Source organism: Rutilus rutilus (assembly GCF_951802725.1).
Source record: "Rutilus rutilus genome assembly, chromosome: 4".
NCBI classification, from domain to species: domain Eukaryota; kingdom Metazoa; phylum Chordata; class Actinopteri; order Cypriniformes; family Leuciscidae; genus Rutilus; species Rutilus rutilus.
This window is the reverse complement of record NC_140212.1, coordinates 12,461,583-12,483,533: the sequence shown is the minus strand read 5'-3', so window position 1 is coordinate 12,483,533 and position 21,951 is coordinate 12,461,583. Positions and strand designations below refer to the sequence as shown.

The window sequence follows — 21,951 nt, the reverse complement described above, 5'->3', positions numbered from 1 at the left end:
ACAATGGCAGTGAATGGGGCCAATTTTTGGAGGATTTAAGAGCAGAAATGTTAGGGTTTATGGAGTTACATTGTAATGGCAACAAAGATTTAAAATCAGATATCACTTTATACATAAAGGGTTAGTAATTGACTTTTCACACATATTGTTTAGTCTAATGTCTATATTATTGAAACAGTATTTTAACATTTTACAAATTGACCCCATTGTAAATGCTTCACTGTGACTTTTTGTGGTAATCACAAACTTAACTTGTACCGAACTCAGGATATTCCTTTAAATGAGTGTTTGCGTGTCTTGAGACAGAAGGACACAGTTAAAAAATCCAGAAAAAATCCCAAAAAGGTTAAATCAAATACTGTGGTTATTCTTCCAAGAAAAAAAAAAAAATTCTGTGAATGAGTTTATTGTTGTAAAAAGTACCTGTTTGCTGCGAGAGGGTGATTTCTGGCCCTTCTGTGTTGCTGTAGAGAGCATGAATGCTGACAGAATAAAGCGTGTGTGGCTGAAGACCAGAGATGCTGTGTTGTAAAACACTGCGGTCAAGATAACGACTCTGAGGACGCACAAATGCTGGGAGCAAAAGCACACACACATGCACAACACAAATCAAAATGAGGAATTATAATTTTATGGGCCTTACTGAAACAGACTGGACACATTTGCCAGTGATTTTGTAGATGAACAGTTTTTACCGGAACTCCAGGTGAGTTTGTACTCTGTGGCTCCTACAATAGGACTCCATTCCACATCGATGGACGAGCTGGTGTATGACGTTACTTTAAAATTTGACACGTATCCGAGGGGTGCTGGGGAGCAGAACGCATGATATAAGACTCGACCAATAAGCAGCTGAAGTCACTGCTAACTGTCAGAATGTGTTTATCAAGAAAAAAGGAGAAAGTTTCAGGTCACTCACAAGTTCTGAATGTAGCGGTGATGCCCGGGCCAACCACAGAACCAAAGAGCACGTAAAGAGAGAGCACATACTCCGTGTCATGGACCAGATTCTTCAAAACATACTCAGTAGTGCTGCCATTCAGAGCCAGCTGTCTGGGCCGATCTCTCCCTATGAACTCTTCACATAAACACATATATAAACGGATAAAAGAGGTATGTACAGCATCAAAAATATACATGTAAAAATATATGTAAAATATGTTTATGTACTTGCATATTATACAGTATATACATTTTCTGGTGATACAGAACTAAAAAATCATAATAATAATAATAATAACAATAATAGTACTTTAATAATTAAACAAATATATATACAACTCACATAAAATAATGCATTCATATAAATGGATGAGTATATATATATATATATATTAGTGCTGTCAAAACGATTAATGGCATGCACCTAACATATATACAGTATATATATATATATATATACATATACACACACACATATATTTATGCATACAGTATATATGTGTGTGTACCTTATATATATACTCAGACACGCACACACATTATATATTCGAGCTTTGTGACATGGTGCATTATCCTGCTGGAAGTAGCCATCAGAGGATGGGTACATGGTGGTCATAAAGGGATGGACATGGTCAGAAACAATGCTCAGGTAGGCCATGGCATTTAAACGATGCCCAATTGGCACTAAGGGGCCTAAAGTGTGCCAAGAAAACATCCCCCACACCATTACACCACCACCACCAGCCTGCACAGTGGTAACAAGGCATGATGGATCCATGTTTTCATTCTGTTTACGCCAAATTCTGACTCTACCATCTGAATGTCTCAACAGAAATCGAGACTCATCAGACCAGGCAACATTTTTCCAGTCTTCAACTGTCCAATTTTGGTGAGCTCGTGCAAATTGTAGCCCCTTTTTCCTATTTGTAGTGGAGATGAGTGGTACCCGGTGGGGTCTTCTGCTGTTGTAGCCCATCCGCCTCAAGGTTGCGCGTGTTGTGGCTTCACAAATGCTTTGCTGCATACCTCGGTTGTAACGAGTGGTTATTTCAGTCAAAGTTGCTCTTCTATCAGCTTGAATCAGTCGGCCCATTCTCCTCTGACCTCTAGCATCAACAAGGCATTTTCGCCCACAGGACTGCCGCATACTGGATGTTTTTCCCTTTTCACACCATTCTTTGTAAACCCTAGAAATGGTTGTGCGTGAAAATCCCAGTAACTGAGCAGATTGTGAAATACTCAGACCGGCCCGTCTGGCACCAACAACCATGCCACGCTCAAAATTGCTTAAATCACCTTTCTTTCCCATTCTGACATTCAGTTTGGAGTTCAGGAGATTGTCTTGACCAGGACCACACCCCTTAATGCATTGAAGCAACTGCCATGTGATTGGTTGATTAGATAATTGTATTAATGAGAAATTGAACAGGTGTTCCTAATAATCCTTTAAGTGAGTGTATATATATATTATGTAAACAAAATTTTATGTTAGATGCGATTGGTCGCAATTAATTGATTTGACAGCACTAATATAAATATATATATATATATATATATATATATATATATATATATATATATATATATATTCTTTAAAAAAAATACTTTTTAAAATACATCGAACACCTAATTTAGACTCTCTCGCCCTTCGTTTCTCTCCCTTTTCTCCATAAACTCATCCTCAGACTCATCTATATGTATGTGTCAGAGCGTGTGTTATGAGTCACAGAGCACTTCTTCCTCAGAATGTTCTTCCAGGTCGCTCTTTAAAAGCAGGGGCATGCAGCCCATCACAGTGACAGAAAGGTGTCACTTTCAAAGACTCTTCTTTTGGAGGTGCTCAGAGGTGACATCAATTCATTTCTTCCACACAGAGCCCCGAACACACACACACACACAAATTCTCCTAAACACGCAGATAAAGTTGACGGCATGAGTCATGAGGCGGCACAGCGACACCTCATGTTGTCACCAACCTGTCGCTTCCATGAAAAAGAGACTATAAATCAGAGAAAGAGAGAGAGAGAGAGAGAGAGAGAGAGAGAGAGAGAGAGAGAGAGAGAGAGAGAGAGAGAGAGAAGGGAGAGGAGATGAAAGAAAAGTAGTGACAAAAAAGAGAAACAGACTACAAAGTGAAATTGGAAAGTGGAGAATGGCCAAGTTCAGGACAATGAGATCCTAGGAGAACAGCACTTTTTGAGGTACCTGCAGTAGGACCCCAGGCCAGTCTGTAGCCTGTGGCTCCAGGTACGGCATTCCACGAGATAACAGCGCTGCTAGTGCTCACCGCAGATGCTCTCAGGGTCTGTACTGCACTGCTTTCCACTGAGACAGAGAGAGAGAGAGAGAGAGAGCATCATAATCTTCCTCCATGGTATCCTCCAATTTGTAATAGGAACATTCTTGGAACTTTGGCTAACATTCTAATAAGGTTCTCTCAAAGTTATGAACAAACATTCTTCCAGTAATGTTCTCTGGTCTTAATTGATGTTCTCAAAACGTTAGCACAAAAACATTATTACTCATGGGACTTCTTATTTCTGAAACATTATAGTTTTATCATCATTTTAAACATATCAACGGTTTTTAAATGTTACCAGTTTCAGACCGTTCAGAGAACATTCAAAAGTAACATTGCCCAAATGTTTGCAAAATGATAAATCGGAATGTTTCCTTAATGTTCACATGACCAAAATCAAGCTTTTAATGTTGTTTTATATATTTCTATGTGGTGTTTTAATATGCTTTAAGACAAACCATGAGCAAATTCATAAGTCAACACCATTACTGAGTATTTTCTCCTTAAAAATGTAGTAAAAAAAAGAGGATTGAAATCACTAGTGTTTCTTACGTCACCAACTACCTTGTAACCAATCACGTCAACGTGTGGGCTTTAGCATATCGTTAAATAAAGCGAAGCAGGGGAGTCTCAAGAGAAGCCAGGTTATCCTGGTACATTTTTCTGTTGATATGAAAAATCGGGTACATTTAGCAATATAGTGGGTGAATTATGTATATGATGCATAAGCCTATTACGATGTTATGATGAACTAAATGCTTTCCTCCATTGACATTCTAAGCTTTTCTAAGGATACTGATTTTAGGAGGCAGCTGTGTGACAGCTTTTTGTAACATTAACATTAGCAACATTATTAGCTGTTTGATAACTTAGTCAAGCAAAAGGTTAATCATATTAATTACCGTCATGTGTCCGACGTTGTAGTGGGCGATACATAAAATGCATTATCATTCTGATACATGGACTCATAGCTGAACCTGTATGAGTGGAGGAGGGGCTCATTTGCATATTGATGGCTACGCTTATACTAAAAGAAGCAAGGGTGTAGTTACATTCAAGCTGTCCACAAGAAAAAACTTTAAAATATGCCATTTTAGTGATCAAAGATAAGTTTTAGGGGATACAATCATTGACTTCAGGAGGACTTTAAAAAAGATATGTTTAAACGTTTAGAGAACATTTATAAAAAACATTTTCATAACTTAATGGGAACATTAGCAAAAATGGGGATGATTTATTATCAGCATTGTATCTTCTTGCTTTATGTAGCATTTCTTTCTGTTTTTAAGACACTGAGTCAAGTAAAATGACATCTTAAGACCCGTTTCATTCTGTTGGCTCCGTCTATCTGTCTTTCAAAGCAAGCATGCGTCCTGTGTGAACGGCCCCTTAAAAGTGCACGTGCAGCACTCACATGTCTTGGCTTTGGCAGAGGTAATAGGCCCTTCAATGTCCACAAAGATAGGGTTGATAGTGATGGTGTACTCTGTGCCAGCATGCAGGCCCTGCACCATGTAGAAATGAAAGTTGTCTCCTAGGTTCACATTTTCTATGTGTCCCTCTGCGGAAATAGGCAAGCAGAGATTTGCATTTATATTTATGTTTTTAAACAGGCTGCATTTATTATCAAAGCAGCTCGGTGCTTGTTACCTGATGATGACCAGGTGAGTCTGTACCCTGTGGCACCCCTGACAGACGACCAGCGGGCCTGAACTGTGTCTGTAGTAGCGTTCTGCACCAGCAGTTGATCAACTGGGACCAGTTTCACTGCAACATCCAGAGAATGAGAAGTGCACAGCGTTTTGAGTGGGATGATAATGCATGACAAGAATCATAAAGTATTTGCTGCAGGATTTTTCATGAAGAAATGTGTTCAACTGCCATCTAGTGGTTAAACCAGCAACATACACAATTTCATATACAATTGTCACTTTAATTATTATTCATATATATATACACTATATTTAGAGTCCTCCTCTACATATAGCCTATATATAGGAGGACTGAAATAGAGGAAATGTTTAGGCTTACCATAATACCATGTTTTTTTGGACATGATACCAACATAATGTCACACTATCATTTTGGAAGGGCAGACTTATGCATGAGGAGTGAGATGAAAATTTGAGGGGAAGAAAGAAAGAGGAAATAGACTAACAAGTTTTCCCGGTGATAGATACAGGCTCACTGGTGCCCTCTGGGTAGATGGCGTAGATGTTGACCTTGTAATCTTTATCCTCTTCTAAGGTGTCAATCACATGAGAGGAGACATCGCCCATCAGCATCTGCTCATAAATAAGCCCGGGCCTGTCCGCTGGGGAGGAAAAGATATATGAGAATAAATGTAGGAATATTTCAAAACAACATCTGTAAAGTTTCTCAGTCTGTGAAAGTCTGCTGGTTACCCACTTCTTGGAACATAGATTTTATATCCATCCACTTTTCCAAGCGGAGGCGTCCATCCCAGGCGTAAAAAGAAAAGTCCTTCTTCAATCACACGGAAGTTCGCAACCGGTGGCACGACAGCTGAAAAGAAAGCGTACGTATGCATGCCGGGATATTGCATTCAGACGATGGGAAAGTTTGCGTACAAATAAATAAGAAAGATCATTCCTTTCTAAATAGATATGCATGCCCTTTTAAAGTACATTTATCATGTTTAGAGACATTTTTGGTGTACACTCTTTGGGAAAAAAAGGTCAAGCTCCCTATAAGGAGAAATGTCTTAAATTGCAAAATAATTGCAAAATCCTCTAATGTCTAATGGGTTATTAATTTTTGTTCTAGTGATTAATGATCTAAATTCATGAAAAATGCCTAAAAAAGTTCTATGTATGAAGCACTTGAAAGAACCCTTTGTGAACGTGATTTCACCAAGTGCAACATGTTTCTGGATTAACATATGTTGATCCTGGAACAACATTCCAATCAACCAATCAGATTTGAGGAACAAGTTTACAGTTTATGTCAAGTTTAGGCTTACAACCAGGGTTAGGTGCTTCTACATCAGTGTTATTCCTCTATCATTTCCCTCTTACTTTAGGGATAACTTATAGGGTAGGACAACATTTTCAGACAGGAATGTTGTTCCAGGATCAACAAAATATGTCTTGCTTGGCAAAATCACAGTGACCCAGGATCATTTAAGGTTATAGAACCTTTTCTTCTAAGAGTGTATACAGTTTGACACGCACTGGTTTCTGTGATAATAGTGGAAGATTCTCCAATGCGTCCGGGGTAGATGGCGTATACAGTGAGAGAGTACTCAGTCTTAGGACTCAAGCCGGTTACTGGAGTACTGCTAATATCTCCCTTCAGATCAATCTGAGATAGAGAAAAAGAAGAGAATATATTCTGAACAAACCATACACACAAACACTTGCAAATGCATAATCAACAAAAGTTGTCCATGTGCAGCCTTCCATCTGCTGTGCTGCATGGGGTGTGCATATGGACAGGTGAGCGTGTCTCACCTGTCTCTGCTGTGCTGGGAGCAGATGGCCCTTTGGAGACACAGGGGTGATGAGCAGCCTGTAGCCGGTAACATCTCCTGTGGCCTGACTCCAGGTCAGCTGCAGAGAGCTGTAACTCAGCTCACTCACTTGCAGATCTTTAGGTCCTACTATCCTCTCCACCACTACAGCACACAGGATAAACATGATAGATCTAGCCTTCCTAATGTTGCTGACCAGTTCTACATAGCAACTGAACTTTTGCTATTTACTAATACGAAAGATCTGTCTGTTTGTGTAGATATGGAAAGTATTCATAAATACTGTAATTTATTTCACTTAATAATAGTGACACAAGAGAGAGTATCGGGTGTGTTTTTTTAATAATTTTTTTAAGATCTTTATTTTGAGGTAAATATCTTTATGATAAATCTTGGGAGGTTCAATCTATCGATCAAGTTATCATTCCCAAACAAACACATATAAAATCATTAGTCCTGTGTTAGAGCTATGATATTAAAGGGATACTCCGCTTTAAAATGAAAATTCTGTCATCATATACTCACCCTCATGTTGTTTCAATCCTTTATGAATTTCTTTCTTCTGCTGAACAGAAAGGAAGATATTTAGAAAAATATCAGTAACCAGACAGTTTCTGGTCTCATTGACTTCCATAGTATTTTTTTCCTACTATGGAAGTCAATGAGACCAGAAACTGTCTGGTTACTGACATTCTTCTAAATATCTTCCTTTCTGTTCAGCAGAAGAAATAAATTCATATGTGAGTATATGATGACAGAATTTTCATTTTAAAGTGGAGTATCCCTTTGTTACTAAAATTAATGTTTATTTATATTTACATAAATAAGAGCAATAGAAGCTAAACGATATCACAGTATAATGAAAGTGTTCAACTGTTACATTAATGTTGTCACGTTTAATCACTATTAAAAGAAAGTGGCTAAAAAGACAATTAATATATAGTTATATTATCGATTTAACTGCACTGACACTATTGGATGAGAACACAATTTGAAAGGAATTGAGCTGGATAATGATACTAACATTGCAGACACTTTTAATGAACTGAGGTACTAACATTGCAGACACTTTTAATTAACTCAAGGTATTAACATTGCAGACACTTTTAATTAACTGAACTGAATCAACATTGAACTGACTTGATCTGTATAATGACACTATTGCCTTTTGTAGAGCTGTCTAAAACTGAACTGAACTCCATAATTATCATTTGTGAAATTAATTGTAATTTGGCCATTTTTTGTGTAATTTTGCTCTTAAAAAAAATAAAAAAAATTTTTTAATGAAAGTGTTCATGTAAATCTCCTATGTTTTATATATAAATGTATAATATATAAAGCTTGTCTACAAAAGCAACCGTAACCAAGGAGGGAAGAGTTTAACAAGCAGGGCAGGCCAACTGTGTTTAGACAAGCTTGAAATGCAATAAATACAAAAAAAAAAGATAAGCCTCAAGTTCCATTAGCAAAACTCATGGTCATTTTACCAGGTGGCTTTTGTTTAACAGGTCGGGGAGGTTCTGAAGCAGTGAAGCAGATGCGGCGGGAGAGTTTGGGCAGCAGGTGCTCGAGGAAGGAGAAATCTGGGCTGAGAATTAGATGTTCCTCATGGGGTTCTGTAACGATCTTCTTCAGCTCAGACTGATCGGCGTTCCTCACTCCTGAAGAACACACAACACACATCGCCCAGGCCCAGATTAGCTTCAACACAGATCTACGTCATTTCTTACAGATAATGGGATCAGGGCACGTTGCAGGCCAAACTTGTTCCCATATGATCACCAAGGCTATTCACTTGTCACTGTACCACAGCTCCAAATTATAGCATGGGGGCCTGTAAGGTGCAGTCAATTCTTAACAGGTGTGTGTACATGAGTGACCCTCATATGTCTCAGACCCGTCTGCAGTGTTATCAGCTGTAGAGTGATGATGGGAGAACGTCATGCCATGTCGCCTTGCTGTACATGTGTCAAACGGCCTGATCTCTCTGGGAAAACTGATTAGAAAGGCAGGACACGGTGTGTGTGTGTGTGTGTGTGTGTGTGTGTGTGTGTGTGTGTGTGTGTGTGTGTGTGTGTGTGTGTGTGTGTGTGTGTGTGTGTGTGTGTGTGTGTGTGTGTGTTGAAGGGGAGCAAGGAGGAATGAGCTTGATGAAAAATTACAGCAATTAGTTGGCCACCGGGTAATGAGCCATAATTATTTCAGCACTCTGGGCGTCAAAACAGAAAGAGCGTCAGAAAGTCAAGGAAACAAGGCCGACACACACAAACATACACGTTTTATGTCTTGGCTCGTTCACCAATGCTACCATTCAGTGTAAATCACTCCACTACAGTTACTCTGAGTCACACGTCAAAACATAAAAGACTGCGCACACACACAAGCACGCACACAAGCACACACAAACACACACACGCACTTTTGGCATGAATAGCACCAAGTCTGAAAACTCACCCACAGCAAACAGTGAAATTCCACTGTCTGTAACAGCTTTAGCTGGACCATCCACTGGATCATCCGATTGGCCATTAGTGATCAGAACAGCAATCTGATGCCAAAAAACACAAAACCATAATGTGATGCTTTATATCCCAACATGCAAAAGGGTGAATCTCAGAAAACCTGAAGAACACTAAAAAATGTGCTTAATTGTAATTAAAATGGTGCCACAATGCAATTTTTTGGGGGAAACAGTTTTCCTTTTTCTGTAAACTGACTTTTTCTAACATCAGAAATATAAAGTCAGTCACCGCACAAAGTAATAAAACTGGGTCATACTTGTAGATCCCCCTTAGACATGCCACAGGCATTAAATTTCAAAGATGTACAAAAATATATTAAAGAGTAAATCTCACAAAGACTATCGAGAAAGGTTCTGCTTCTATTTAACCACAAAGAAAAAAGATGGCACTTTATTTTACAGTATGTGCATTTACAATGTACTTACATGAGAAAGTACTGAGTAATATAAGGTAACTCTATGGACTTGAGGTTGAGGTTAGGTTTAGTGTTAGTAACTAGTAATTATAGTAAATACATAGGACTTAGATGTAAAACAGAACTGTAAAATAAAGTGCTACCAGGAAAGAAAATAAGGCCTACATTTAGGACTATTTTTATTATTATTATTTTGCACTGTGACTTTTTTAGGACAATTAAGCATTGTTAACACTCCAATTTTCATTACTGTAATGAGTCATCATGTACTTTTTCTATTCCCATTATTTTCAACAAGAATTCTCATTACCATAATGCCGCATTACAGAAAAACAAGAATGTTTTTTATTTAAATCACCATAAAGGTTATGTATACTTTACAACTGAAATACATATTTATCTTTCACATTACAGTAATAAGAGAACTGTCTTAACAGCTTTCGTGAAATCCACCCAAAAGTGTGAATTTGTATTAAAGGACTCAATCTGCCATTAAGAGTATCACGCTGATACTGATGCCCTTGAAAGCACACAGCATGAATTATCATCTCATTGCATACATAATTCCCCAACCGCAGCAGATCCAAACTTGCAAAGTCGCTTACACTGACTCACAAATGAGTATTCTGAAAAAGAAACATCTCTTGGGTCACCTAAAGTTCACCGCATTGGACGAGCTGAGTCTGGGTTCCTCTTTATGCACCTTACACTAGTATGCCAGTATGTGGTAACACTTTATTTTAAGGTGTCGTTGTTACAGTGTAATTATATAAGTACTGAGTAATAATAAGCAACTACATGTACTTACTATAGAGTTAGGGTAGGATTAGTGTTAGCATAATTTACTGTTAGTACATGTAACATATGTAACAAGGACACTGTAAAATATAGTGTTACCCAGTATGTTAAAGAGAGTTTTAAAAAGGGGTAAATCTCTGCAGTTCATTATAAATGCCTGCTCATTTCTTCACACCAGGTGCTCCACAGCAAGACCAGCAGTTATGTGCAGTTTGGAATCCTAATCAAGCCCTAAATTAGGATGGGTGGGACACTGCGGAGCAGAGTGTGTGCACTGCAGCGCAGGACGTGATGTCCTGACAGAATCAATGAAGTGACTGCAGGTGCAGCTCTTTGAGATATAATTAGAAGGTTGTTCTGTGTGTATGTGACAGGATGTTTCATTAGAAAATTTGCATTTCAGTACATTTCAGATACGATTACGGTTCAGTATTCTGTATTTAGACTGTGTTCTAACCAAATGAGGAAACAATGCCAAACAATGCAATAAAATGCCAAACAATGCAAGCTGTGAGTACGAACGTGACATTGTCGTTTGATTGGTTTGTATTTATGTGCCTTCATGCTGGGTAGCTACACTCTTAAAAATAAATGTGCTTTATTGGAATCTATAGATCCATGAAGAAACTTTAAAGTCGGGATTAAATGTAAGTTGCGATTGTCTTTTCTTCCCTATTTTGATGTAGCCTATCATGTTGTGAAACAGCTTCTCAAACAAGAAAAAATGTAGAGCTTGACTTCATTTTGTCCAGATGGCTCAGTGTGCTTTTGAATTGCTTTAGCGGTACTTTGATGTCAAACACTGAAAAATCATGATGTGCAAAGATAAATCATTTATAATAAATACTGCAATATACCATAAAAAAGAAGAATTGTCCATTTTGATTTCATGGTGACTTTAACATCTATGGAACCTTTCCATTGCACAAAAGGTTCTTTATAGTAGAAAAAAATTTTCTTTTAATAACTGTTGAGTGAAAGGTGTTTTGGGGAACCAAAAATGGTTTTTCTATGGCATCATCCCTGCAAAAAAACAAAACAATTTGGGATCCTTTATTTTTAAGAGTGTAGCCCCACCCACTTTGAAATGTCATTGGTCCATAATCCTGATCCTCCTAACTGTACAATAAACATCAAATATATTTTGATTGGCTGTGATTGTATCATACCATGCAGCAGTTTCGAATCTTTAATTGTGAACTTGAGAGGCCCTAAAATTTAGCGTAAATAAATATGCAAGACAGCATAAACGCCATTTTAAAATCTCCATTGTGGCTCCAACGTGGCTTTGGTTGTGTGTGAACTTGTCTTTTGTATATACTGTATATATAGCACTTTAGATGCAGCTTCTGTGCCACCTTTGCAGTGTAAAGTTGGTCTTTTTTATCTCACAGATGGGTTAGGCAGGTAGAAGGTGTTTTGAAGTGATTGTGATTGAAGCGTCACACCTTTGGGGAGTTGTCTCTGATGATAGAAGGACTGAACACTGACTCTACGAGGAATTCCAATGCCAGGCCGGTGCGGCTGCTGCCTCCCTCATACGACAACTCCTCCACGGCTCTGAGCACTTCCTCCAGAGTCGAATAATCCGTCACAGCTATACGCATCCTGAACAAGGACAAATTCAAGCAGTTTATTCATGCTTACAAAGATACAAGGTCGAGCATACAGTATTCACGCATGCAGCATACAATATGCATACAGACCTAGGCAAGTCTGAATAGACAGTCACTCCAAAGCGAACGCCTTCCTGTCCAACCACACTTCCCTGGAATGCTCGGATGATGTCCGCTATGAACTCTTTGATCTGCTGGAAGCTGGTCGGACCCACTGACCAGGAATCATCCACCAGGAACACAATATCAGCAGGCATGGCTGTACGGCATACTGAAAAAGAACAAGGGAGATTGATTTTTGACAAATGTTCCTCTTTTACCATGGCTGAGACTGTTTTTATTAAGTGAAAATGTTAAAAAAAATGGCTAAGAATTCATATTAAGGAAGTCGGGCACAATTCAGAGGAATTGGACACACACCCCACAGAAAGCTGAATCGAATCAACAGCAAGATTTAAATTCATAGAAGATCACAAACACAACAGAGGTATTTTATTAGTCCAACAAAAAGCTTTGTCTTTTGCAAGTCGGATGTTCTTTGGCTTTAGTAAGGTAAACTGCATGGAGCAATCTGGAAAATGAAGTGTTCTTCCTCCATATGGCTAAAATGAAAGTTAAATTGATAAGTATAATTAAATAATATTTAAAGCAAACAGGCTATTTGATTCTATCAACATACTTTCTCTGAATTTAACTGCAGTTTTACTAAATTGCAGTTTTGCACATCACATTGTAATAAAACGTCAGGAACTGAATTAACATTCTCAGTTCAATTTGAACCATAATAACTGAAGGGTCCAACCACACTCTTGTCAAGGCTTTCTTGTTCACACCCAGCCACAAAGTGTGCATTCACCATGAGATGGCAGTGTAGTCTCAGGAAAAAAACCCAGATTTCACAGCTATTTAATTTATGCCTAGTGATTTGCACTTTAGAAACCACATTAAACAGGAACAGCAACTACAGACACAGAATTAGACCTGATCAGAATATAATTAGCCTAAAGTCCAGTCATCCAATGCTTGTGATGTGGTTTAATATGACCTACATTTTCAGGATGTTTTCTAAGCTTCTTTTCCAGTAGTGTGCATCCTGAAAATAGATCCAAATAATGATTTATTTCTGTCTTTGATCGGTGCAAATGTGACCTTGCTTGTGAGGTGATTGCACAATCATTGTGACACTTGTCACGGCTGGCACAAAGTGGACTGCAGATGTCAAGTCTGACAACTAAAGATGAGGCTAATCAGTACTAGATTAGACTTAATAGTAGCGGACAAAGTACATCCAGATCTCAGAGATCAGAGAAGATAGTTTTACAACAAAAACCGAAGGAGACAAGTACATCCCAGGCTTTTCAAAGGCTCTAACTAGCACACATAAGAATGCCCTGAAAATGTTCTTCCCCCTAAACAACCACAAGATGACAGACACTATTATAAAATCAAAACACAATAGAGCTCTGGAAACAATAGTATATGCATTAAACGCCATGGCGTTATTGATCATCTGGCAGGAACTACATAAAAAGTCTCATTTCCAGAAAAGTTGCTGCACAGAGTTGGGAAAATCTGTGCCACCCACATCAAAAGGGAACAAACACTGCAGGCTGTAGTGATTTATCACTCACATACAGCATTCTATGCGAGAAAAATGCTTTCGTGCAATAGGGAAGTTCATCAAAAGTAAACTTTAGAGGTCCAGTCAATGGTGATGGTCCAGAGGCATTCAACCAGTGGAAGACACGAGGACAGACGGACTGGAAAAATGTGGATTTGGCTGATGTTCTCTCAGCCCAGGCATCTCAGTTCAGTATACACATCCTGATTTTGCCAAGTTAGACATATTTTGTTAACCCTGGAACCACATTCCTGTCTGAAAAATGTGTCTTGCCTTTCCCCACCCCTAAACCGAACACTACCCATAAGTTATCTCTAAAATCAGAGGGAAATGATAGGTGAATAACACTGATGTAGAAGCACCTAACCCTGGTTGTAAGCCTAAACTTCACATAAACTGTCATTTTGTCCCTCAAATCAGATTGATTGACTGGAATGTTGTTCCAGGATCAACAAAGATGTTAATCCAGGAACATGTTGCATTTGGGGTTCTGCCAGTATACGCCTTTTAACGTTTTATATAATACAATCAATTATTAAACCATGAACCAAACCCTATCCCTTCATTCATTCATTTATACCTTCAACCCTCAAAAGAGCCACAACACAGCACTGCCACATGTCAGGAGAGACTCTTCATCGCATACAGCGCTTAAACAGATCTCTCCAGTCTTACTTTCTAGATACATCTCTAGATACATCTCAGCTGCAGCTTGCAGACTGTGCAGTTGTGTGCAAAGAGGATTACACTAAAATCATCTGCTGCTAGATTAAAATCATCAGCCTGTGAAGACGATGTAGTTTAACACGATACAACATAAAAGAGCTGCATTCAGTGCTGAGTCATAAAGTCAGTAAAGGAATAAGGTTCTTAAGCAAACATTTGTTTACTTTCAAAGCAACTGTAACAGACTGACAGGCTATTAACATGACAACAATGCCCTGAAGGCAATGAGAAGTGACTACCTTTGTATTTACAGATTTAAGGGTTGATTACTGGGTGCGTTGCTTTTGCTTTTACATTTAACAGGGTTTCGACATAAAGCAGGAAGAGATGGTGAAAGAGTACAAGGACGTGACCTCAGAAAGCACATTCTTTCCATTTCATAGTCAAGTGTCTGTCACTGCAAACAGCCATTTTGAAGAGGTGTGGAAAATTACAGTGTTTCAGGGCATTAGTGCCTCAGTCAGTAATTGGTCCTGACAGACTCCTCTAAAACCATCCTGCGTGAATGCAATATGTTTCACATTCTTGCTCTTTCTCGTTCTCTCTCTCACACACACAGCTCAAGGTGAAACAACTGACACACTGATTTTTTTTGTAGACAGTTCTGAGCTGATGGAAATCAGAGAGGGGTACAATGATTTATCTTAAAAGGCTCAAACCAGAGGGATCAAGCTGCAGGAGATCTGCATGTGCCGCAGCAGAACCTGCTGACTCAGCAGGACACATGTGGAAAAAACTCCACCTGTACAGCCTCTTCAGGTGAACTGATACACATGGTAATGATTAAAAGTAAACTTTCCTGAAACACTATTGCATAAAGAATCTCATATAACTGGAAATTTGTAAGGATTTGAACTGTGGGCTCATCAAAGACATTTATATTTTTGGGACAGAACAGTGACAGGAACCTATCAGCCAGATAGATGCATGTACAATTAGTACAGTATCTCTTTAATATCTTGTTTATTTGTCCTAGAAAACAATAAGATTAGAAGTATATTGAAAAAAGAGTGAAAATTAAATTACATATAAATAAATAAATAAATTAGGCAAAAATGCACAAGTAATTGATTAATCATTCAACTAATAATAAATAAATAAATAAATAAATAAATAAATAAATAAATAAATAACCAAACAGACAAACAAATAAGTAAATAAATAAATAAAACAAAATAAAACAAAATAAAATAATAAATAAAATAAAATAAAATAAAATAAAAATAGGCAAAAAGCACCAACATTGAAGTAACTTATTCATTTTTCAACTGATAAAATAATAAAATAAAATAAAAATGAATAGGCAAAAAGCACCAACATTTAAGTAACTGATTAATTGTTCAACTAATAAAAAAAAAAAAAAAATATATATATATATATATATGATTATTTAAAACTGAGTATTAATTAATTAACTAATAAAAATAAATAAATTAATTGTGTTAATTTTTTACTTTCTACTGTCTCGCTTTAACAACATAACGGATAGTTATGCATCAGCATTTGCAACTTATTAACTAGCATCTATACATATCAACTTATATATTGTTTAAAAAATATCTGATATGAAATTGTAGAGTGCGAAAGTAAAAGAAATCGCAATGTATGCAAAAATCTTTTTTTTTTATGCTAGTCAAATCATGAAGTGAATTAAAAACATTGAAAGTCTAATGTTTCCTGCATTCTTTTGGAAGTTTTCTTTCTTTTTTTCCTGCCTGGAAGGACACCTGGAACACACCTGCCTGGAAGTCTCTGGTATGCCTAGTAAGACCTTGATTAGCTGGTTCAGATGTTTAATTTGGGTTGGGGCTAAACTTTGCAGGACAGTGGCCCTCCAGGAGCAGGAACGGACACCCCTGACTTAATTCAAATCGTTCACATCCAAACGCGAAGGGTTGGATGTCATTCTTGCGTATTCTGAAAGTCACTCAATTTTAGTTACTCACCTAAATTAATTTTATTTTTATTTTTTTCTTGAGCATTTAATGCTTGGCAAATGTTCATTTTGTACCTTGCCTGCAACCTTTTTCAGAGTGTGATTGATTGAAGGGCGTGATATTGGCAGTTCACTGGGGACTGAAGAGGCCCTATCGCATGTAAATAAAGCATGAGTCAGCAGTCTACCTTCAGCCTCTGCAGTGGCGTTTTGATGGGAGAGAGACAGGGACAAGAGGAAGATCCATAGGCCTATGCCGCAATATCCCATTCTCTCTCTCTCTCGTCCTCTGACTTTCTCTTTCGTTCCCTGTCCTCCCGCTCTTATCTCTCTGCCGGCAGATCCTCTTCCTTGGACTGATGTCCTGAGACGGGCTTGTTCTCCAATTTATTTAGCTGCTATGCTCTCTCCCTTTTATCTGTAAGACAGAGGAAGAGAGAGATCGGTATCGTCATACATATGCATATACACACATTCAGAATAATCATTTTGATCTGTTCTGTTAGCAGAGTCAATGTAATCGCTAAATCTTCGCTGAAAATCGCCTGTATAATCCGGCGCATTTATCCTGTCAGATATGGCTGTGCAGGCCCGCTGAGCGCCGGTTAAGAAATGAATAGCTCTCAGACAGGTATTATTTAAATAAAAGAGAATTGTTTAAGGTTAAGGAACTGGGGTACTGCACAATGCTATTCTTTTAAGTTTATTCGAGGACAATAATAAAATAGTAACTGTAAAAGTGACTGTAAATTATAATGTTACAAAATACTTCTATCGCAAATAAATGCTGTTCTTTTGAACTTTCTATTTATCAGAGAACCCTGAAAAACTATTTATTTCAGTTTCCACAAAAATATTAAGCAGCACAACTGTTTTTAACATTGATAATAATAATAAGAAATGTTTCTTGAGCAGCAAATCAGCATATTAGACTAATTTCAGTTGGATCATGTGACACTGAAGACTGGAGTAATGACGCTGAAAATTCAGCTTTATCATCACAGGAATAAATTACATTTTAAAATATTTTAAAATAGACAACAGTTGTTTTAAATTGCAATAATATTTTACAATATTACAATTTTTACTGTATTTCTGATTAAAATAAATGCAGTCTTGGTGAGACTTTGTGCAAAAACATTGACCCCAAACATATGACCCTAAAAAAAAAGCTGTTGGATGTCTTCAGAAAACTATATTATAACAGATGCGTATGTATGTCATAGGAACCATCATGCTTTTATGGTGCTTTTTTGTCATTTTAGGCCACTGCCGTGGTCATTATTCACTAGCAATGTATGGAAAAGAAAACATATTTTTTTGTGTTCTATATTCAAGAAAGAAAGTCAAACTGGTTTGGAACAAGTAAATAATGACAAACACCAGCTGCCCATCATCATTTATAGTGTTTTGGATTCTGGTCTTCAACATGGGATGCTAATGAACTATAGCTTAACTAGCAAGACTTCCTTGTTCGGCCAGCTTTACCAGCTAAGTTTTCCGGTAAGTTTGCTTAGTTGGACTTTTTAGTAGGTTTCTCATAAAATAAAAATACATGTCTACATGTGTACATTATGACAAGCCCTTCTATGTGTTATCTCTGTGAACTGTGGCCTGTGATATGAATATGCATCTAGGCAACAACATTAATCAAACTTGTTATTTTTTATATATTTATAGTGCATCCTCACACATCGTTGCTCCCAAGAATACAAAGACAGTGAATTGACATTATTAGCAGGTTACATCACACATGGCAGTTGACATTGAGGTCAAAGTGTCACAACAAACTTGACCTTTGTGAAAAACACCAACGCTCATTATTACTTATGTCTGTGTGTGGTCTAGGGAGTAAGGTGAGAACTGCAGTGAAAATACAGTACAATCTGCCTTTAGGACAGAAGGTTCTAGATTTTTTAAGAAGGTGGATGAGTTTCCCCTCAAGGACACCAATTCATTGATGTAACTTCTCCATTATCACTAAAATCCTCACTTATCTGAAAGTAAAATTAGGGTTTTACCTATGTATCTTTATCCCCCGGTTTCACAGACAAGGCTTAAGCCCATAGTCCCAGACTAAATGCATGTTTGAGCTGTTTTAACTGAATGCAAATTGCACTGACATATCTTAAAAAATCGAAAATATATAAAACATGCATTTTAGTCTGGGACTAGGCTTAAGCCTCGTCTGTGAAACCAGGGGTCAATGTCATAATTGTTATTTAATATCTCACAGTGTGACTGTCATAAAAGTGACTTAATATCTCACAATGTGACTTTACAGGTCAAAATTGCAACTATATTTCTTCTGATTGTGAATTTACTGTAAATATCACAATTGTGACTTCATTTCTTGTGACTGTGACTTAATATTGTACAATGTGACTATATGTCACAATTTTGGGCAGTTGTGACCTAATAGTTAGAGAGCTGGACTTGTAACCCGAAGGTCGCGAATTTGATTCTCAGTACCGGCAGGAAACGACTGAGATGCCCATGAGCAAGGCATCTAACCCCCAATCACTTCCCGGGCGCCACAGCAAAAATGGCTTCCCACTGCTCTGGGTTTGTGTGTGTCCACAGTTTGCAGTGTGTGTTTTCACTACTCACTGCTAATGTGTGTGCACTAACTTGGATGAGTTAAATGCAGTTGCCATACTTGGCCTTCACGTCACTTCGATTGCAACTTTTTTTTTATTGTGAAATTTATGATAGTGACATAGGGCCAGATTTACTAAACAGGGCAAATTAGCAATTTCAGAAAAGCTCAGATGAGAGTGGAAAGTTCTGCGCTTGATCTACTGACAGCGTGCAAATTAAAGAACACAGACACAGCCGGATCATTTCCGTAATGACCAGGAGCAGCAAAGATTTGCTTCTGGTTTAAGACATTCTTTTTTTGGGCGGTAAATAATGGCACAAATACCAGTAAATTGACGAGCGCAAACCTTTGTAAAGCACCTGATTCATTTAAATGCTCTCCTACCATACATTTTACATCTGAAAGGGAAACTCCTACGAAAGCATATGCAATTAGGTCAGCTACAATAATAACCCTGTCCATGCCTTTTCAGCACTATTTTTTCACTGCGTGTCTTTAGTAAATCCTGACAGTAGTTTTTTAACGCCGAACGAGGGTTTGCGCTGGCGCAAGCTGTTAGTAAATCTGGCCCTTAATATCTCACAATGTGACTATTTCTTGTGATTGTGACTTAAAATCTCACAATGTGACTTTTTATGTCATAAAGGTGACTTGATATCTTACAATGTGAGTATATGTCACAATTGTTACTTTACTTCTTGTAATTGTGACTTTATTTCTCACAATGTGACGTTAAACAGGCTTCCATATTCTCCTGAAGTTGAGTTGTTGTAAATACTGGACCAACAGAACACAGAATTGAAAATAAAATGTCCTAACACCTGAGAAGCTTTAACTATGGCAAAATCTCTTCATCCTTTGAAATCAGGACTAATCCCAAACTGTAAAAGCATACAAAATCCAGAAGCATCAGACAGGTGAACAACTTCCTCTCCAAACTGTCATTCCAAATACTGTGCTAACTAACTACATAGCATCTGGAATCAATGATCTCGCACAGAACCGCTATGGCTTTGTCAGGTTACATCAGTAGGGAATATTTATGACTAGCGAGTCTCTGTTCAACCAACAGACAGCACTGTCAAGCTGTGCAGAAACCACAACCATCCAAATGCAATGGTTTACTGCACAACTGCCATCTCTAATGTGCAGGGAACGAGTCTGACAGTCCACAAAATTAATGCAGCTGCAAGGGTTCGCTGACTTTAACAAACTTCTCTGGGGTGCACAAGAGTCTATAAAGCATTTTTACATACAGTAGTGCTAAAACTTTATATTATCACGAAAGACACTTCTAAGCAGCCCTTAGCATAGTTAGCACAGAAAGTACGTTTTCCTATCAGACGCAGTGGAACGCTGACAGATTTTTCATCAAAAAACTTTGTGGCCATGAACTCTGCACATACCACTCAAACTCAGTCCTGTTCGAGCATGTAACCTCAAGCACTTCTGTACCACAGTTAGTTTACATGACTTTACATGGACTCTGGTTCTCTGGACGGGGCAGATAAGACTTTTTGAATTGCTGCACTTTGGAGACTGCCGTCTGATTGTGCGATTTATGAATGAATCTGATTGAACGAGCGATTATTCGTGCCCGCGTACAGAAAGGAAGGTGCGACCGCTGTGACTCAAGCTATATATTTTTTGGATGTCTGCCACACAGCAACTTGCATACAGCATACAGATAATGTAATCTCACAAGCGCAGGCCGACCGGAGAGGTGAGTGTGCAGCTGGATTGCGCACTTTAAAGGATTGTAAAGGTACAGGAGCCGACCCAATTCTCCTTCTTGCTCTCTCTACAAGCCCTGCTGTTTGTTAGCCGTTTCTGCATACGGTCACTTCACAGGAGATTATCTGTGTGGCTCTAAATTAACAGTTAAGCGCACATTTAAACTACAGTTCTTAAAAGCGTCCAAAAATGCACTAGCACACACATGGAGAGACGCCAATCCAAACAATCCACGCAATTGTTGCATGGAGCGCAATGGTGAATGCACAAAATCAAACATGAACACAAAGTTCAATAGCGGCCGAGCCAAACATCCTTAAATGACGCTTCAGCGATGAATGTTTTTAAGATACTGGGAGGAGAGTCCTCACAAAACATCCTCTGTAGTGCAAATGTCCATACGCCTACTCTCATCACTCCCTTGCTCACAATAAAAGCCGGAAAGGACACTGTTTGTGGAGGCTTATCAGCGTCGGGAAGAGGCAAGCCGCCAACGTGCAGTGATGAAGCGACTTTATGCGGCTCATCTATGGCAGTACGACTAAAGCCGGAGTGCCGTTCAACTTCGAGGGGCGTGTAAAAGCCTGTGCGTGAAGGAATAAGCTATCAGACTGGAGGCATCACAGACACACTCTATTATTTTGTTCAAGGCATTTTAGTTGCATTAGCAGGGCTATTGAAGCCGTCAGACGCAGAGGTAAATGGAGTGGAAAGGCACATGGTGGATTGAGTCTCGGATTTTGTTCCACAATTACCTAATCAAAAAATGCATTAACAAATAAATGAACTTGGGTCAAATTGTACCAGTTCTAATCAGTAGATGTTTGAGAAAATGAACTTTAAACCGCAAAATTGCTGTAGCTTAGACCAGTGGTTCTCAACTTAAGGGTCATGACCCTAAAATGGGCCGCAGGTCTGTTTTTATTGGGTCGCTGTGAGCGGGGAAGATCTCATCTTTTAAAGGATGAGAAAACATTACGCACCCAATTGAACTCTACAGTATTTTTGAGTCAATCCATATTAGAGTCATTCTGTTGAAGCTAGCCAAATTAGACGCATGCTAACATAGGTTGCATAGTATTGCTTCATCCTCAAAAACCATGCACCATACTACATAAAATACAAATCAAACTTGATTAAATATTCATTCTTCTGAGATGGATTGGCACTTGACGTCCAAGAAAGTCTAAATCCTGAAGCAAAACTAGTTGAGAACTACTGGCTTAGAAACTCTGAGAGAATGGCCC

General features: G+C 38.2%; 1 protein-coding gene across 1 annotated transcript in view; it reads right to left on the bottom strand.

The window, feature by feature from the left end:
• Positions 1-16,761, bottom strand: part of col7a1l (collagen type VII alpha 1-like) — a 61,161-nt gene extending 44,400 nt beyond the window's left edge. The window contains exons 1-15 of the mRNA XM_084406354.1: positions 16,557-16,761; positions 12,176-12,356; positions 11,918-12,077; positions 9,189-9,282; positions 8,222-8,395; positions 6,715-6,878; positions 6,436-6,565; positions 5,651-5,767; positions 5,400-5,555; positions 4,892-5,008; positions 4,656-4,802; positions 3,148-3,267; positions 920-1,078; positions 696-809; positions 424-573 (exon numbers count right to left, since the gene is read on the bottom strand). Of these exons, the coding sequence (XP_084262480.1) occupies positions 424-573; positions 696-809; positions 920-1,078; positions 3,148-3,267; positions 4,656-4,802; positions 4,892-5,008; positions 5,400-5,555; positions 5,651-5,767; positions 6,436-6,565; positions 6,715-6,878; positions 8,222-8,395; positions 9,189-9,282; positions 11,918-12,077; positions 12,176-12,356; positions 16,557-16,638 (2,065 nt within the window). The 5' untranslated portion in view covers positions 16,639-16,761. The remainder of the gene's footprint in view (positions 1-423; positions 574-695; positions 810-919; positions 1,079-3,147; positions 3,268-4,655; positions 4,803-4,891; positions 5,009-5,399; positions 5,556-5,650; positions 5,768-6,435; positions 6,566-6,714; positions 6,879-8,221; positions 8,396-9,188; positions 9,283-11,917; positions 12,078-12,175; positions 12,357-16,556) is intronic.
• Between the last annotated feature and the right edge of the window lie 5,190 nt (positions 16,762-21,951).